At 37.4% G+C, this 17,499-nt stretch overlaps 1 protein-coding gene across 2 annotated transcripts in view; it reads right to left on the bottom strand.

Moving 5' to 3' along the window:
- The window catches only part of LOC126688445 (uncharacterized), a 35,263-nt gene extending 18,100 nt beyond the window's left edge, over nt 1–17,163 (bottom strand). The window contains exons 1-4 of one of the 2 annotated variants that reach the window (XM_050383144.1): nt 16,526–17,160; nt 5,378–5,439; nt 4,319–4,456; nt 3,909–4,184 (exon numbers count right to left, since the gene is read on the bottom strand). In XM_050383144.1, the coding sequence (XP_050239101.1) occupies nt 3,909–4,184; nt 4,319–4,456; nt 5,378–5,439; nt 16,526–17,042 (993 nt within the window). In that variant the 5' untranslated portion in view covers nt 17,043–17,160. Of the gene's footprint in view, nt 1–3,908; nt 4,185–4,318; nt 4,457–5,377; nt 5,440–16,525 lie in introns of both variants that reach the window. The other variant, XM_050383145.1, reaches the window with a different exon arrangement.
- Between the last annotated feature and the right edge of the window lie 336 nt (nt 17,164–17,499).

Below are 17,499 nucleotides of genomic sequence, written 5' to 3' on the forward strand. Positions count from 1 at the left end.
TGTGCGATACTTTGTTTCCTTCTCATTTGAGATATTATGAGCAATTAATGAAACTACTACTGAATCTATTGAGCTATTAACAAATAATCCATGAATCCATGAGAGCATCTAAACCTGGCATCAAATTGGAGATCCAATCTTATAGTAGATATGAAGAGTAAAATGGCCATATCAGCCAGAATATCCCAAGTGCAGGGCTGTGGGTTTGGGATATGTGTCAAACAGATCTGCAGTCATACAAATCTATCAGTGTGTCAAACAAAGGAAAAGAGAAATCTATCCCTAGTCACCAGATAATCCCTCTGTTACACTCTTTTTTAACTTTTGCTTGTTAATGGACATTACACACAAATAAAGAATCTATGCTAGGCATTCTCTGTTAGAAATAAAATCAATCCACTGTAGAGTAAGAATTTAACACAAATTATATTCTTGTTTCCCAGCATCTAAGAGATTGGATTAATCTGTGACAGATAACAACACCACACAACACTCAAACTGAAGTTCATATGAAAATAAACAGTGTGCTGAATTTGAGAAAAGCATCAATCTTATTATCTTTCTCAATCCTCCTTAATAAATTTTGTACACAGTCTACAAAGAGTGAGAAGTAAAATCCAAATAACTTATCTCTGCATCTTTAGATTCCAACAACTACCTCACTGAAGAATCTTGCATAAACTTATGAACCATTGCCATGCAAAACAATAAGACCTAACTATTCTCACAAAGCAATAAGCAAAGAATCTTGCATCAACATTTGTGGGGCTGTAAACAAGCCGAGCTTTGTCGAGTAGTGAATGTTCAAGCTCGGCTCGACAAAAAAAATAGAATGTTCAAGCTTGGCTTGAGCTTGATACAAGCCTACAAATAATGTTCAAGCTTGAGCACGTTATAAAGTATAAAAGCTTTAGCTCGGCTTGGCTTGGCTTGGCTTGATTCATTAGTCAAGCCAAGCTCGAGCTCAATATCAAGCCTAAACTCAAGCTCAATATCATGCTTTTGAGCTTCAAATCCAACATAAGTATATTATCAAGCCTATATCAAGTTTATTATCTAGCCTATTTGGTTTGGATGAGTAGTCTTAACTTATAATTAATTAAAGTTTTAGAAAGATATGAGTTTACTTGTCCAGCTCATATCAATTTTATTACCAAACTCATAAATAAGCCTAGGCTCAACTTGTTTTATTACTTTTGTATTGAGCCTTGGTGTTCACGAGCTTGTTCATGAACAATATTTTTTACTCGGGCTCGGCTCGTTTATTAAACAAGCCTAAAACTAAAGCTTAAGTTTGGCTTGTTTATAAACAAACAAACATGAACGAGCTTTTTATCGAGCCCAGCCAAAGCTATTTATTAACGGCTTGGTTCATTTACAGCCCTATTTGTAGATATAGTTCACAGCTAAAAGGTCCAGAATCAAAAGAGGCTTGTAGTCATGCTCATAATCAAGCCAGGATCAGATAGTTGCCTTTCATGCCTCAAAAGCAGCCACAAGAAAAGTCTTTATTTTCCATCATAAATCGCCCTAAGACCAAAATCTTATGTTATGACAATCCCACCAGAATATCATGTAGCACAAAATTCTCATTGGGAACGTGTGCACAAAAGGATACAAAAGAATGAAAACAAATAAAACATAGGTGTCAGAACCAGGCAGGAGAATGAGAGAAACCTAGGCTTCAACACCTAAAGTTGTTCGGAATCACACCAAGCCATTGGAAGAAAACTCCAAAAATAATTTATTACACACACAAACATGCCAAGACTGAGTTTTAGGGCCTTTAAATAGGGTTTCCAAGTTACAGCAAGGGAAAAAATGAACTAACTTCTTACCCAAGGGAAGGAAATAATTTCTTAACCAGGTAGGAAAGAAATAAATCTTTTTTTTATAAGTAAAAGAAAATTCTTAACCAATTCCATTAAAAAAAAGACTACTTAAATTCATAAATTAAATAAGATCTATTAAATATCAGATGTGCACTAGTGATGTGGCTCCCCCCCCCCCCCCCCCCAAAAAAAAAAGAAAAAGGATAAATAAATTTCTAATTAGAGTTAGAAGAAGTTGTGGAAGTACTATGAAGGAGAAAGTGAGCATCAAGATAAAGGGGAAAGGGCGGTGAAGCAGTGGTCTAAACCACCTGTTAGTTGTTTTAAAATGAGTGTAGATGCAGCAATTATGAGAGAGAATTTTCATAGCAGCTACATTGAGGAATCATGAAGGTATATCCGTTTAAAGCCAGGATGAGAATAGTGGTGGCCATTATTTCCACAGTTGCAAAAGCTCTAGTAGTAAGATGGGCGTCACTGAGGCAACTGGAATAAAGTGATCATAGAGGACGATGTGATCACTGTGCTTGATTTGATTAATGGGCCCAATAAAAATGCTGGATGGGAAGCTGCTATGATGGAGTAAAGTAAAGAGTTAGTCGCAGCAGATACCAGTGGAAATATTTCTTTTAGCTGGGTTAGGAGGGAGTCCAACAGAGTAGCACACAAGCTTGGCCAGTGGGCTTTAAATTGTAAGATCTCTAGGACTCTTCCTCCTAGGGCTCTCCTTGAGGAGATGATATTACACGTATCCATTTCATGCAACATTACACAAAATTATAAATCCTCCCTGAGGCTGTCAACAGAGCCTTAATTATTAATGGATCTTGATTTACTTTAAGAGCATACTCTTTCCTAGTAGACAACTGCAGTAAAGCCTTCCTCATTTCCACTCATAATAAATGAAATTTTCCCTCTCTATGCACCTTCTTCCAAGAACTCAGTCTCATTTGACACTCTTCCAAAGTGAACCCCAAACAATAAAGAATTTTAAAAGATTTACTCCCAACAGCATCCATGATAATTTATTGGGTAGAGAAATCACTCTGCACAGGAAATTCACTAGTGAGACTTGGCACTTCACTCTCTCTAGAAACCCAATCTTGCTAAGGACAATCTTCAACCTAAGTTGTCTCAACTCTTGAAGCAGCTCAATGCTGGTCTTCACATAATTTTAAATGGCCAGTATGAAATAGTAACAATCTGTCATTGGGCAAATTTAGGATGGGACTGCATACAGCTTCTTTGAATAACGAAACCATCTAGCAAACCAGGATTTCGTTTCATTGACTAGGACTACCCCACCATGATACACAAGGACAAAAAAATCCACTTAATAAGCTCCCCTTAAAAATACAAGGTTTGTTGTTTATACATGATAGTGTGAAGTCCATGATATCCAGGAGAGAGAAACTTAAGAGAAAAAATAGAAACTCCAATAGAGCTAAGATATTTCTTCAGAATGAAATTATTATATCCAAGCAAGCAAGGTATTGTTAGAACACGTGTCCTTGACTTTCTAAATGTGAGTTAGAAATTGTGGACAAAAGAATATTAAAATAATCAAAACTATAAGAAAATAGTAGTAGCTCTTCCAACTGAGGGCAAGAAATATCAATCAAATAGTAAAACAAATCATCTCTTACATACCCACCCGTTTACAGTAACTATATCTGAGTTAATGGGATACTTCAATACTTAATCTTCACCCAAAAATAGTTTATTAGAAGAGGTAGAGACTCTGAGTCCTACTATAATGCAAATTGAGGAGACAATTGATGTTCTTCACTGTTGCATATTTGTTTGTTTGTTAATGCATATGTGGGTACATCTCTTTTTAGCTGAAGTAATTTCTCAAAAACTGCAAAGATGTTGCAAGTGCATATGATATGAGGCAAAGCCACAATAAAAGGTACCAACTAATACTAAAATGGCTTTAATCAAGAGTGTAACCATAAAAGCTTCAGAATTGACACAAAGAAATATGCATTTATAAGATTCTATGCAAGAAAAAAGCACAGGAATGAAACATATCAGCTTTAAAAAATGATAATAATTCCAAGCCATTTTTATTACCTTGTGTTCTGGTGGGCCAGTGAGCCTTGAGTTCTTGTTCCATGAGTCCTGAACCCCTTTAGAAATACTATTTTCGTGATCCAAATTGTTTGAATTTCTAAATCTTTCATTACGCCATCTAGGCCCTCTGTTCTTCCTCAGAAAATTTGAATCAGAATGTTTTTGATGCTGAGCAATAGAAGAATGTCGTTTCAAAGCAGACAAAACCTCATCTGATGTACTCCTAATTTCAGATCCAAAAACACCAGAATCCCATTGTTTCAACCATAAGAGAACCTGTAGTTAGACAACTATCTAGAGTTAAGTAACAGAGACAAAAGTCAAAAGAAACAGCAGCCTCAGAAAAATAAATCCTTTTTGGAACATTTTCCTTATAAGAAGCTTTCAGAGAAACCAAAAAACATATTTACCTCACGATTTGTCTGTTCATCACTGAGAAGCTCAGTAAACGAACTTGGGGCATATTTATCAACCCAAAGTTGTTCATGCACCACTGGTGTTTCAGGAAGAATTTTGTCATTCTGGCCTTCAGAACTTGCTTGCAAGGCCTTCAACACCACAAGAATGAGTTATAGGAATCATTCCAATGCATAGGGTATGTCAATCAAAAATCTCACAATTCCTGCTGATAACTAATTAACAATGAACCTTTACTACCGCATGCCAGAAAAGATTATGAGTACAATCTGGATTCTACATAGTTATGGCTGTCTTTGAGAGAAAGTTAGTTGCTTATACAGCAAGGTGGGTAGATCAAATAACTACAGAAGACCTGTCCATTCTGAAAGTCATATAATCCCCATCACCATCTCCAAAATCATTTATTTCTCAGAGACCCACATTGACCAGTATAATGCTATCACACTATAGGATATGGTGAACTTGCTTTAGGCCCTCATATGTAAGATGATATGCATCTCACCCTGTTAGATGATAAGATGGCATGCCCTATTGACAATTCTGAATCTTTTCTAACCTGATTTTGTTAAGCGATGATACACATTGAAGCAAATCTGGAAACCTAAACTGCACAATAATGATCCATCACTGTGATAACTTCGTAGCCCCTCTAACAATGGCTCCAATACCTTACAGAATTTTTAAACATTTGACCTCAATCTGAACCAAATTCTTTGTTTCATATGTAATCCAGTTTTACATTCTCTTAGGAAAGAGAAGAGTGAGAAGGAGAGCATTCCTTTAAAAACAATTTAATGGAATTTTTACAAAGAGAAGAGTGAGAAGGAGAGCATTCATTTAAAAACAATTTAATGGAATACTACAAAACATTAGGTGTGTGTGTGTGGATTTTAAAATTACTTGTCAACATGCTTTAAGTAAGAAGGAAAAACAGAGGATCAAGACTTGAGATTTTATGTTTCACCATTGACCCAAGAGACTAAATTTTCAAACCATTGGCATTTCTTTCGCAGTACAACTGAGAATAAATTAAATATCATGATGTTTACCTTAGCAAAAGCCTCTTGCTCAACTCTTTGCAATAGAACATTGACGGGTTCCAAAATAAGTCCTGCAGAGCAGATAGATGTCCAACTATCAACTACCATGAAACTAAAATTGATCATAGAAAACTGAAGGTAAATGGGTATACACCATGACAATATAACAGAAGAAATTTTCAAGTTGAAGATACTGCAAGTGGTCTAACAGAGTTCTGGCAGATAAATCACAAGGTTTTTGGTTAATTGGTTACTAACAAGTGAAGTATCAATCTAGAAATGCCAACATAAGTGAGGATATGGTGCTAACTATCAAATTTATAAATAAATAAAAATATAGATGAGCAGTAGAGACTGTGAGACACCACACCACCCAAACCCAAAAGCTTAAACTACCAAGCCCAATTCTCAAAATTAAGAGCCTTTACTCAATCAAGGATGTAGCTAACATGACAGTCTCCTTTACTATGAAACAATGGAAAACCAAGAAATTTTATTGCGAGAGGGGAGGAGCTAAATTACTGGATTACTTGGCAACTAATTCTGGCAAGTGATGTCAATTGCTTGTAGGTATTATAGGCTAGAGACGAGTCCAAAGGGCTCTTCTTTAAAAAGGTTTGTTATCATATATATATATATATATATATATAGGGTCAGATCAAGTTACACCTGGTGTATAGCTTTAAACAATATTACACCACCTAACAACTTTTTAATGGAGTAATATTTTGAAATTCCCACTACTGGATTACATGTTCTCTATGTTCTTAACACGCACGCAAAATTTTGTATCAATCAGGTAATATTTACTATTTAATCCATAAACTCATCTATTAAGCACAGTTTTAAAATATAAAAACTTGAAATTTAAATCATTTATAGATGAGATAGTTATTGGTCTCAAAGATGATATAAGGACACGTAATCCAACAGAGGATTAGTCAAATTTTCATTCAATAAAAATATATTAAATAGTGTAACATTACTTAAAGTTAAAATGGCAGTCCATATATATCAAGTATGCCTTTTAAACTTTTTCTTTTTCTTTTTTTATAAAAGAACTATGCCTTTTGACATGATTTAACATACGTATTGTTTCTCATATGGTAAAATTTACATCAAAGTAATTTTTCCATGACTCAAAAAAAGTTTTTTTTTTCCCCAATTAGCTTTAACCTAACAAAGTCGTGCTTTACGTTCTTTTATAATTGATTTTGTACTAATTTTCCTAGCAACCTTTGAGATTTTCTAAAGGGTCAAAATCTAAAATTTTGGCATTTGGGATAGATGATTGGATGATAATTTCTTAATCTTGAACACTTCGAAACTTTTTTTTTTATTGGTAAGTTACACACGCATCCAACAGCTTGAACCCATGATCTCACCCTCCATCCCATTATTATGGGAGCAGGGAGTGCTGATATTAAATTTTATAAATCAAGTATATTGCCTAGTTAAAAAATTTGTGAAGTGTAAACCGCTTTTAAATTAAATTTTATCATAATTCAAAGATCTCAAATCAAGACTTTTGGTTAAATAAGAAGTTGGGCATTTACCATAGAATAAAATTTTAAAAATTATTATACATTACATATAAAGTTGGTAATGGGATTGGGATTTGTTTTTGGCATAATTCTTGGTGTAGAGGTGTAATACTTAAGGATGCCTTTTCAAACATATTCCATGTTTCTCGAGCTAAAGAGGCCTCTATTGTAATAGTGGATTATACATGCCGCCACAATAGCAAATTACATGACATGATTCTAAGATCACAAGTTACTCATGTTACACTTCTCCACTTCATCCCCCATGTTCTTATCATATGATTCACATCATTTTTAATCTCTCTACCCACATGAATTATTGATCCAAGATATCAAAAGTTGTTGCTCTTTGGCATCTCTTGACCATCAAGTCTTATAATTCCATCCTTTTTCTACTTTTGCTAAACATACAATCCATGTACTATGTTTTCTAGTCCTCCCACTTAGCCGAAAACCTTTACACTCTAAAGCATCTCTCCAAATTCTAACTTGACATTAACTCTATGTCTAGTATCATCCACTAAAACAATAACATTTGTAAAAAAAACATACACCAAGGGACTTTATCTTGAATCAATGTAGTGAACTCATCCATCACAAGTGCAAAGAGATATGAGAGATATGAAGTTAAGGTTGATCCTTGATGCAATTTTAATAGTGACAGGAAACTCACTTGTGGTACTTCCACTTGGTCTCACACTAGATACAGCTCCATTTAATATACTTTAGAGGAACTCATTTCTTTCTAAAACCTACCACATAACCTCTCTACAAACCCTATCATATGCTTTCTCAAGATCAATTTTTTTTATAAGCAACGTAAGAAATTTTATTAGAAAAACCAACCAAGTACACTGGAAGTGTACTACAGTGGCACAAATCAAGAACCCAGATTACATCAATAAGATCGAGGAGAGAAAAACAAGAATAAAAAGGCAAAACTAAACTCCAATCCTATGTTGCATGGACACGGACACAGGTACGAGAAGGGTACGGATACGTGGGTACGGCAATTTTTGAAAAACAAGAGTACGACACGGCATGGGTACAGCAATTAATTAATATCTAGGTATATTTTTTAATATTTTTAGACAAAATATGTTTATGCCTAGAATTTAAATTAAATAAGAACAACAAATAAGTAAACTAACACCAAAAGTACTGATTTCAGTGATTTTACCTACAATATGTTTCAAGGGAAAAAAATAAAACACACTTATAAAATTAAAATCATAAAACCAAACAAAATAAAAAATACTAAACCTATTATATATAAGATGCAAGAACACGACAACATGCGTGTAAATAAAAAGCAAAAGGGCCAAAGCAACAGAAATGATAGAGAGAAGCGCAACACCTGAAGGAGAGGGAGAGAAACGACGGAGGGAGACAGGCTATGAGGTTGACGGAGAAGCTGTGGTCGTCACCGATCTACTTTTTTTTTTTTGATAGATAATCAAAAATCTATTATAAATGAGAAAAAAAAAAATGAAAAGTACAAGAAGTTCATGATGATGAACAACAAGAAGTAAAAGAAACAATCAGCACAGCAAACAGAGGGTAGTCAAGAAACTAAGCTAAGGGAAGACCTAAACTTAGAGAGAGAAGAGCAATCAGTAAAACCCCAACAACAAGACCACTCCAAAAGACTACGTTGGCATAAAACCTTTAACTCATCCAACATCTTCTCCTTGTCCTCAAAGGAACGACAATTTCGTTCCAACCACACAATCCACATTAAGCACCCTAGAACCAAATTCCAAATGTCGGAATTATGCTTCCCAAGCCATTGATGCCAACAAGATAACAAACCCGCCACTAATCCTGGCATAACCCAATGAATACCAAAAGCCTGAATCATAAAAGTCAATAAAGAATGAGTAACATGACAATGAAGAAGAAGGTGGTCTACCGACTCCCCATCACAACAACACATACAACACCAATTAGCCAAAGGGCAACCCTTAACCATTAGATTATCCAAAGTGAGGATCCAACCATGTGCAACTGTCCACAAAAAGAACGCCACGTGCTTAGGAATCTTTGGTTTCCAAACACCCTTCCAAGGAAACAAAGAATTCGAAGCACCCCGAATCGCATGGTAGTAAGACCGGGTGTCAAACTTACCATCACCTTTTAGCCGCCAGCAAAGAGTATCTCTCCTATCACCCCGAGGAATACAAGTTTGGATAAGCTGAAGTAGAAAAAAAAATGCAGCCAACTCCCAATCTTCAAAAGCTCTATAAAACTTAAATTTCACACTCTAACAGTACCACCTTTTAGAATCCACAAAACCTCAGAGATACAAGCATCCTTGACCGCTGAACACATAGAGCTCAGGATAGAGATTGTTTAAAGTATTATCACCAATCCACCTATCATGCCAAAAGCGGATACGAGTGCCTTCACCCACTATAAAGGACAGATGCTTAGAAAAGCTCTCCCACCCTTCATTAATGCTTCTCCATAGGCCACACCCATGAGTCCTCCTACAACCATTAGTTCTCCACCCCCCTTGACCTCACCATATTTTGCGGAGATAACTTGCCGCCAAAGATGGGTAACTTCATGACCATATCTCCACAGCCATTTCTCTAATAAAGCTTGATTAAATGGCACCACACTTCTTATCCCCAAACCACCCATCTCAAGGGGTAAGCACACCTTTTCCCAAGCCACCAAAGGATATTTGAAACTCCCCTCAAAAAACCCCCAAAGAAAATTCCTCTGAATACTTTCCAATCTAGCAGCCACAGTTTTAGGAATAGTAAAAAGAGATAAAAAGTATGTTGAGAGACTTGAGAGAATACTGTTTAGTAACATGAGCCTACCACCCTTAGATAAATAGACACTTCACTCAGATAGTTTCTTCTCCACTTTCTCCAAAATAAGATTCCAAATCGATGCTGTCTTAAAAGAAGTTCCCAATGGCATCCTCAAGTATTTCATAGGCAAACTGCCCACTCTACATTGAAGAATATTAGCCAATGCATCTAGATTATTCACCTCCCCAACCGGGACAATCTCACTTTTCCCGACATTGACCTTCAAACCCGTAAAAGCCTGAAAACAAGACAACACCAACCTTATGGACAGCAGCTGATCCCTAGAGGTATCGCAAAATAAGATAGTGTCATCAGCAAATAGCAGATGGGAAATACGCACACCAACGAAGTTCACAGCTCCCACATGAAAACCCCGAATAAGATTACACTCCTCTGTCTTTTTCAAGAGTCTACTTAAAACCTCCATTATCAAGAGAAACAAAAGCAGGGATAGTGGGTCCCCTTGTCTCAACTCACGAGAGCTTCCAAAAAATACCTTCAAGGGATCCATTTACCAGGACTGAAAAACGGACAGACATAACACAAGCCTTAATCCACCCCCTCCATTTCAACCCAAAACCCATCCAGCCCAACAAATAAAACAAGGCCTCCCAGTTCACGTGGTCATAAGCTTTTTCAATATCAAGCTTGCAAACCACACCCGGTATTCTGCTCTTTAACCTGTTATCCAGGCATTCATTTGCAATAAGCACTGGATCTAGAATCTGCCTTCTGCCAACAAACAAATTTTGAGTCTCAAAGATGAGATTATCCAAAACCACCCTCAACCTATTAGCCAACACCTTGGACAACAGCTTGTATACACTACCCACCAAACTAATGTGGCAAAAGTCCTTAATGTTTACGGCATTACACTTCTTAGGAATTAAAGTGAGGAACGAAGCATTTATAGACCGTTCAAACACAGAGTACCGATGAAAGTAATCAAAAAAACCCATGCCATCCTTTTCCACAATACTCCAACATTTGTGAAAAAAAGCCATGGTGAAACCATCAGGACCAAGGGCTTTATCACCCTTCATCTCCCTTAATACCTGGATGACTTCCTCCTTCGTGAACTCCTCTAAGGATAACCGCTCCTCCTCTTCAATACAAGCAAAATCTAACCCATCCATAGTAGGATGCCCCACCTCAGTTTCCTTATACAACCCTTGATAAAAGAGAACTAACTGAGAGCGTACATTAGACTCATCCTCATAAAGAACACCATCCACCTCAATCCTTTTAATTTGATTAGCATTTCTATAAGAGTTTGCTAATCTATGAAAGAACTGAATATTATTATCGCCCTCCTTCACATACAAGGCCCGAGACTTTTGTCTCCAGAAAGTCTCCTTAAGAGAAGTCAACTGTTCTATCTCCTTTGAGTTGAAGGCGACGAATTTGTTCCTCATTTGAAAGACCCACCAACTCCTCTCTCACATCTAAACCCATCAACTCAGTGAGCATGTTCTTCTTCCTAAAAGCCAAATCACTAAACTCCTCCCTATTCCACTTTTTCAAATCTACTTTCAAAGCCTTCAATTTTTCTGAGAGCCCGCAAAACTATATCCATCCCACCATTGCTTAACTTTATCAACAAAGTCCTCTACTTTCAACAACATATTTTCAAATTTAAAGGCACTTCGACCACGTCAAACAACACCAGCTTCCAACAAAAGGGGGCAATGGTCTGAAAGAACACGAGGAAGCAACCGTTGGGATACATTCTCAAAGTGCTCCTCCCAATCAAGAGAAACCAAAGCCCTATCAATTCTTGACATAGAGGGAAGACCAGAATCTCTAAACCAAGTGAAGGAGGCCCCCTCTAAAGGTAAATCCACTAAAGAATTGTTCTCTATAAAATCCGAGAATGCAAACATAGCAAGGCTAAAAGACTCACAGCCAAGCCTTTCACTTGGGTACCTGATAATATTGAAATCCCCTACTAGACACTATGCCATGGGCCACCTGGCACGCACTTGTGATAACTCCTCCCACAAAGTAGACCACTGTCCATTGTCAATAGGGCCATACACACCTGTACAAGCCCAAACAAAGTCATCCACCACTCCTCTCAATAATACACTGACAGAAAATTGTCCTACAATTACATCCAACTTCTCAAAGACCCTCTTATCCCAAATCAGCAAGACCCCTCCCGAAGTCTGCACAGCATCCAAAACAGAACAATCAATGAAAGGGCTACCCCATAAACTCCGAACAAAAGCAACATCGATAGAAGATACTTTCGTTTCTTGAAAACATACAATATCACACTTCCACTCTTTTAGAAGATTCTTACAAACCTCTCTCTTCCGGAGATTGTTAAGCCCCCTTACATTCCAAGAAAGTAGTCGTAAAGTCATTTAAAACTACCAACAACCCCCAAAGCAGTCGAGAAGCTCTACTCCTGATCTACGCCCTACAGTGGTAGCTGACTTGCCGATCTCAACATAGATGAAGGACTAAGGGCCTCGGCTGAGGAGTGTGTGTGTTGTGTGAGATTCAATCCCAGAATAGAGGCAAGCAAAATTTTAGGGCTTTTTAGCACAAGATCAACGGTAAGTGCTTATCCAAATGTCAAAATCCTGAGCTTCTTTTTTTTTTTTTAATGATATGCCATGTCCACCATGTCGAAGCAGTGTCAAAATTCAAAAAATAAAAAAGACGAGACACCTTTCGGACACGGAATTTTGGGCGTGTCCTACCAATACTTGTGTCCGACACATGTCAAACATGGGTACTAGGCCAAAAACACCGTGTCCGTGCAACATAGCTCCAATCAAGGAGAGTACGAAAAAAAAAAAAAAAAAAAAAAAAGACTTAATGTCAAGAATAGACTGTTCACAATCCTCAAAGCATCAAGAATTCCGCTCCCGTCATAAGCACGAAAACAAACAATGTGGCACCAACCTCCATAAATCTATATTTTGATATCTACCAAACTTGCCCTGCCAAGAAGCTAACAACTCGCCAACTTTATATGGCATAACCCAATGTATACCAAACAAACAAAAAACCATAGACCACAACTCATATGCTATAGTACAATGAAGAAGAAGGTGATCCACCTATTCACCACACCTTTTACACATTAAGCACCACTCTAGCACTGCCATATGCCTCTTCCAAAGATTATATGTAGTTAAGATCTTACCTAAGGCAACAGTCCAAGAAAAGAATGCTATTCTAGGAGGAACCTTCGATTGCCACACCATTTTCCAAGGAAAATCAATGACAGAAGGAGATAAAGAGTGATAGAAACCTCAAAACCTCTACTCAATACTAGCTTCCAACAAAGTTTGTCAGCACCAACACCCCGCACATGTCTTCATCGTTGTTTGTTGTTGTTATGGAGGCAGTTAGCAAAGTGATGGATAAGGCAATGACGGAAGGTTGATTGTCTGGATTTAGTGAGTACCTCAACAAGTGATCACTTACAGGTAATGCATCTTCTCTTTGCAGATGATACGTTGGTTATGTGCAATGCTGATATTGACCAGATGTTGTTTTTGCGCCTGATTTTGTCATGGTTTGAGATTGTATTGGGATTGAAAATTAATTTGGACACGTCTGAACTAGTTCCTATGGGAGTGGTTCCAAATTTCGAGATGCTAGTAGATGTGTTGGGTTATAACCAGGGCTCACTTCCTATGAAATATTTAGGCCTTCCATTGAGTGCAAAATGGAAAGATAGAGCAGTTTGGAATCCCATCATTAAGAAGGTGGGAAGGAGGTTAGCGGGATGGAAAAGATTGTATCAATCCAAAGGGGGGAGACTTACCCTCATAAAAAGTACTTTATACAATTTACCTACATATCCCCTCCTCCTTTTCCCAATTTTGGTAGATATAGCATATCGTATAGAACAACTTCAACGAAATTTTCTTTGGGGTGGTCTGGGAGATGATTCTAAACATCACTTGGTGAATTGGTCCAAGGTATGCTCTCCTATCCAGTCTGGGGGTCTAGCAATTCAAAATTTGAGATACTTTAATGAAGCGCTATTGGGAAAATGGTTGTGGAGATTTGGGTATGAGAGAGAAGCGTTATGGAGAAGGGTAATAAGGATTAAATATGGAGTTGAGGAGGGAGATTGGTGCTCTAATTTTGTTCCAGACTCCTATGGGGTGAGTTTGTGGAAAACTATTAGTAGTGATTGGTCTACTTTTTCTCGCTACATTCAGTTTCAGATTGAAGACGCTAGAGTGAAATTTTGGCATGATGTCCGATGTGGGATAATCCTTTGAGGACGTGTTTTCCATATTTATTCAAAATCAATAATGATAAGGAGGCTTATGTGGCTAATCTCATGCAATTTCCTAACGGGGTTCTTTTTTGGGACTTGAAATTCTTGCGAGAAATTCATGATAGGGAATCAGATTCTGTCTTTTTTTTGGGATGTTATATATGGAGTCTCGTTGAGAGGCATTGGTGAGGATAAGATGTGTACACCTGCTAAGAACAAGGGCTTTGAGGCAAGCAGTTATTATCAGGCTTTGTTGGGTGTATGCACTCAGTCCTTCCCTTGGAGAAGTATTTGGAAGTAGAAGGTTCCTTCCAAAGTCGCATTTTTTGTTTGGACTGCAGCTTTAGGAACTATCTTGACTATTGGTAATTTACGTAAGAAGGTGCTGATTCTAGATTGGTGTTATATGTGCAAAAGTAATGGAGAATTGATAGACAATCTTTTACTACATTGTCCTATTGTTTATGAGTCGTGGTCTATAGTGTTCACCTTGTTTGGTATCTACTGGGAGATGCCAAAGAATGTGGTTGAGCTCCTTGCATGTTGGCAAGGAAATCTTGGTCATCATCGTAATGGTGTTATTTGGATGGCTGTCCCTCACTGTTTGATTTGGTGCATTTGGCGAGAGAGAAAAAACTAGTGTTTTGAAGATTCTGAAAGGACTATAACTGATTTAAAACTTTTCTTCTTTAAAACTCTATCGGATTGGATGTCTATCATAGGAAGTCATTCTATTTTTTCAATCTATGATTTGATGGATGCTTGTCATTTATGTTTTTGATTATTTTTGTCCCCTGCTGTATACTTCCTATATACTTGGGTGACTCATTATTATGTTTTTGAATAAAATTTTCTTTACCTATCAAAAAAAAAAAAAAAAAAAACACCCTGCACATTCGTGGAATAAAGCACATCCCAAAAAAGATCCAAGGATACTAACTCCCAATCCTGCGGTGGATGACAAAACTGAATGTCCCAATGCAGCCTCCCATCAGAGAACCGCATAACCTCCAACACTAAAGACTCCCTTGTCCGACCAATACTATACAATTCTGGAAATGCTTCCTTAAGAGAACAATCCCTACACCATTCATCCTCCCAAAACTTTACCCTAGTACCATCACCCACATTCTCAAGATCAATATAAACCATATGTAGATCTATACAAGCTTCCCTATATGTTACATTAGAGATCTAAAAGAAAATAACTTCCATAATAGATCACCCTGGCATAAAACCAAATCCATTTCCCAATATTGTTGTTTCATGCATATGTTCAATCACTCTCTCCCTAATCTTCATAATGCGACTCATAACATTAATTTCACAGCATTTTATACAGTTTTAAATATCTCCTTTGTTCTAGTGAGTGTTTCTCCTCCAATCATTAAGCATTTTGTTAACATTTAACATCTTATGGAAAAAACTTTGTCAACCAGCATACAACCACATAACCCAAGAAATTCCACACTTAATGGAAATTTCATGAGGTTCCACAACTTATACCAATTTCATCCTCCTTAATGCATCCTTTACCTCAATTATCATAATTCTTCAAGCAAACCTACAATTTCTATCCTTAATTGGGTTATGCAATTCGCTCCAACTTCTAGTATCGCTTCCATTAAAATGTTTATCAAAATACTTTTTCCATCTCTCTTTAATCTCCTCTTTCTTTAAAAACACTCTTTGATCTTTATCTTCAATGCACTTGACACAATTCAAGTCTCTTCTTTACTCTTGACACAATTCAAGTTTCTGAATATTCTTTTCCACATCCTTTGTCCCCAACTTATAATTTTATTTTATTTTTTGATGACATGGAACCACCAAACCCTTCACAACAGTTCTTACTTGTAGGCTTCAACTACAACTCATTACTCCTTTAGGTTTTTGATTCCCCAATGTGGGCATATTGGATATAAGGCAAGTTCTAGCCACTGGAGTTTGTCAAATAGAATTACAAGCAGCAAATCTAAAAAGAAGACCACAAGTTATAACCTAGGAAACACGGACACTTCATTTGGGATACCATACCCATGTTGTATCCGTGTTATACCCACGTCATACCAGTGGTGTCATACCAGCCTTGTCATGTTTTAATTTTTCAGAAATTGCTCATATCATTGTGTTGTACCCATGCTCGTGTCTGTGTTACTCAGATTATAACCTATAGGGGTTGAAAAACTTGAATCATTAAAGTTCTATGTGGCCTGCCTCAATTTAGTAGTCCCTAAAGATTTGGAATACACATTTTTCAAAATTCCTTAATCTATAATTTTAAATCAATACTTAACGCTTGGTACATTAAAATTTATCACTGTCACTAAAACTTCAGTACGCTAATGGTGAAGATAAACTAGCTTTCTACATTTCTTTTTTTTCTTATTCCTCAAATGTTCAATTACATTTTATAATGAAACGGACCAACAATTTTACAAGGCAGTCAAATGAAAATTTTACGAATAATTATAAAAAAATAGAGGGCAAGATTCTTGGAAACCAAACAGAAAAAGAGCAAAAGTAATAACCCTACCACCGGACTGCGTTTTCGCATGCAATTTGTTCAAACGCTCCTCCCTCACGACCCTACATATCTTCGCATAAACCCTATCTCCGCTCGGTGCAGTCACCGGAATACAATCTCCGTCGATCTGCGACGCGTACCTGGACACGATCTTCTCCTCTTGTTCCTCCACCACAGGACTCGGCTCCCGTGCTGGCGGCGGCGAGTAGCGCAGCCAATCCTCCTCGTCGGGCACCGGCTCCGGCTCCAGGACGTCAATTCTGGACCGTTTATCATCCGAGGGAGCAGTGTTTTCTGTTGTGGAGGCATGGAGGCCGTCCGATCGATGACGCTTGTGGCCGTTGGTTTGAGTTTCAGAGATAAGTGGCGGATCTGTAGGCGACGAAGGTGAAGGTGGTTGAGGTTCTTCTTGTTGTGGGTAGGGTTCCGGTGGTTCGAGGTCTGGGTAGTCGTCTTCGTAGAGGTGAGAGTTGGATTCAAGGGATTCAAGCTCTTCTGGGAGAGGAATGTCCATTTCCATGTCCATTGGTGGATTGAGAGGTGGCTTTGAGTAACAGTATGTGTGTGAGAGAGATAGAGAAATACTAATAAACAGGGTATGCCAAATTGGCAATGCCTTTCTATATTACTAACAGTGCTTTTGGCGCCCTCAAAAAAAAAAAACAGTGCTTTTGGCGGGAAAGTGAAGGGAAGCGCAGAGGCGAGGGCTACAAAGGGTCCGTTTGGATTGAGTTTATTTTTGCTGAAACTGAAAACTGAAACTGAAAATACTGTAGCAAAATAATTTTTAAATGTGTAAATAATATCGTGGGACCCATTTTTAATGAAAAAGTTGATAAAAAGTGGAATTTGTGGGTCCGTGAACAGTGCACAAATGCACTGTTCACAGTGGACTTGGTCAAATAGTGCGGCTGAGAGAAAAAAAAAAAAAAAAAAAAAAACTGGAAAACGCAGCCACAAATTCAGCAACTTTCAGTGCAATC

The sequence above is a fragment of the Quercus robur genome, chromosome 6 (assembly GCF_932294415.1).
Source record: "Quercus robur chromosome 6, dhQueRobu3.1, whole genome shotgun sequence".
NCBI classification, from domain to species: Eukaryota; Viridiplantae; Streptophyta; class Magnoliopsida; order Fagales; family Fagaceae; genus Quercus; species Quercus robur.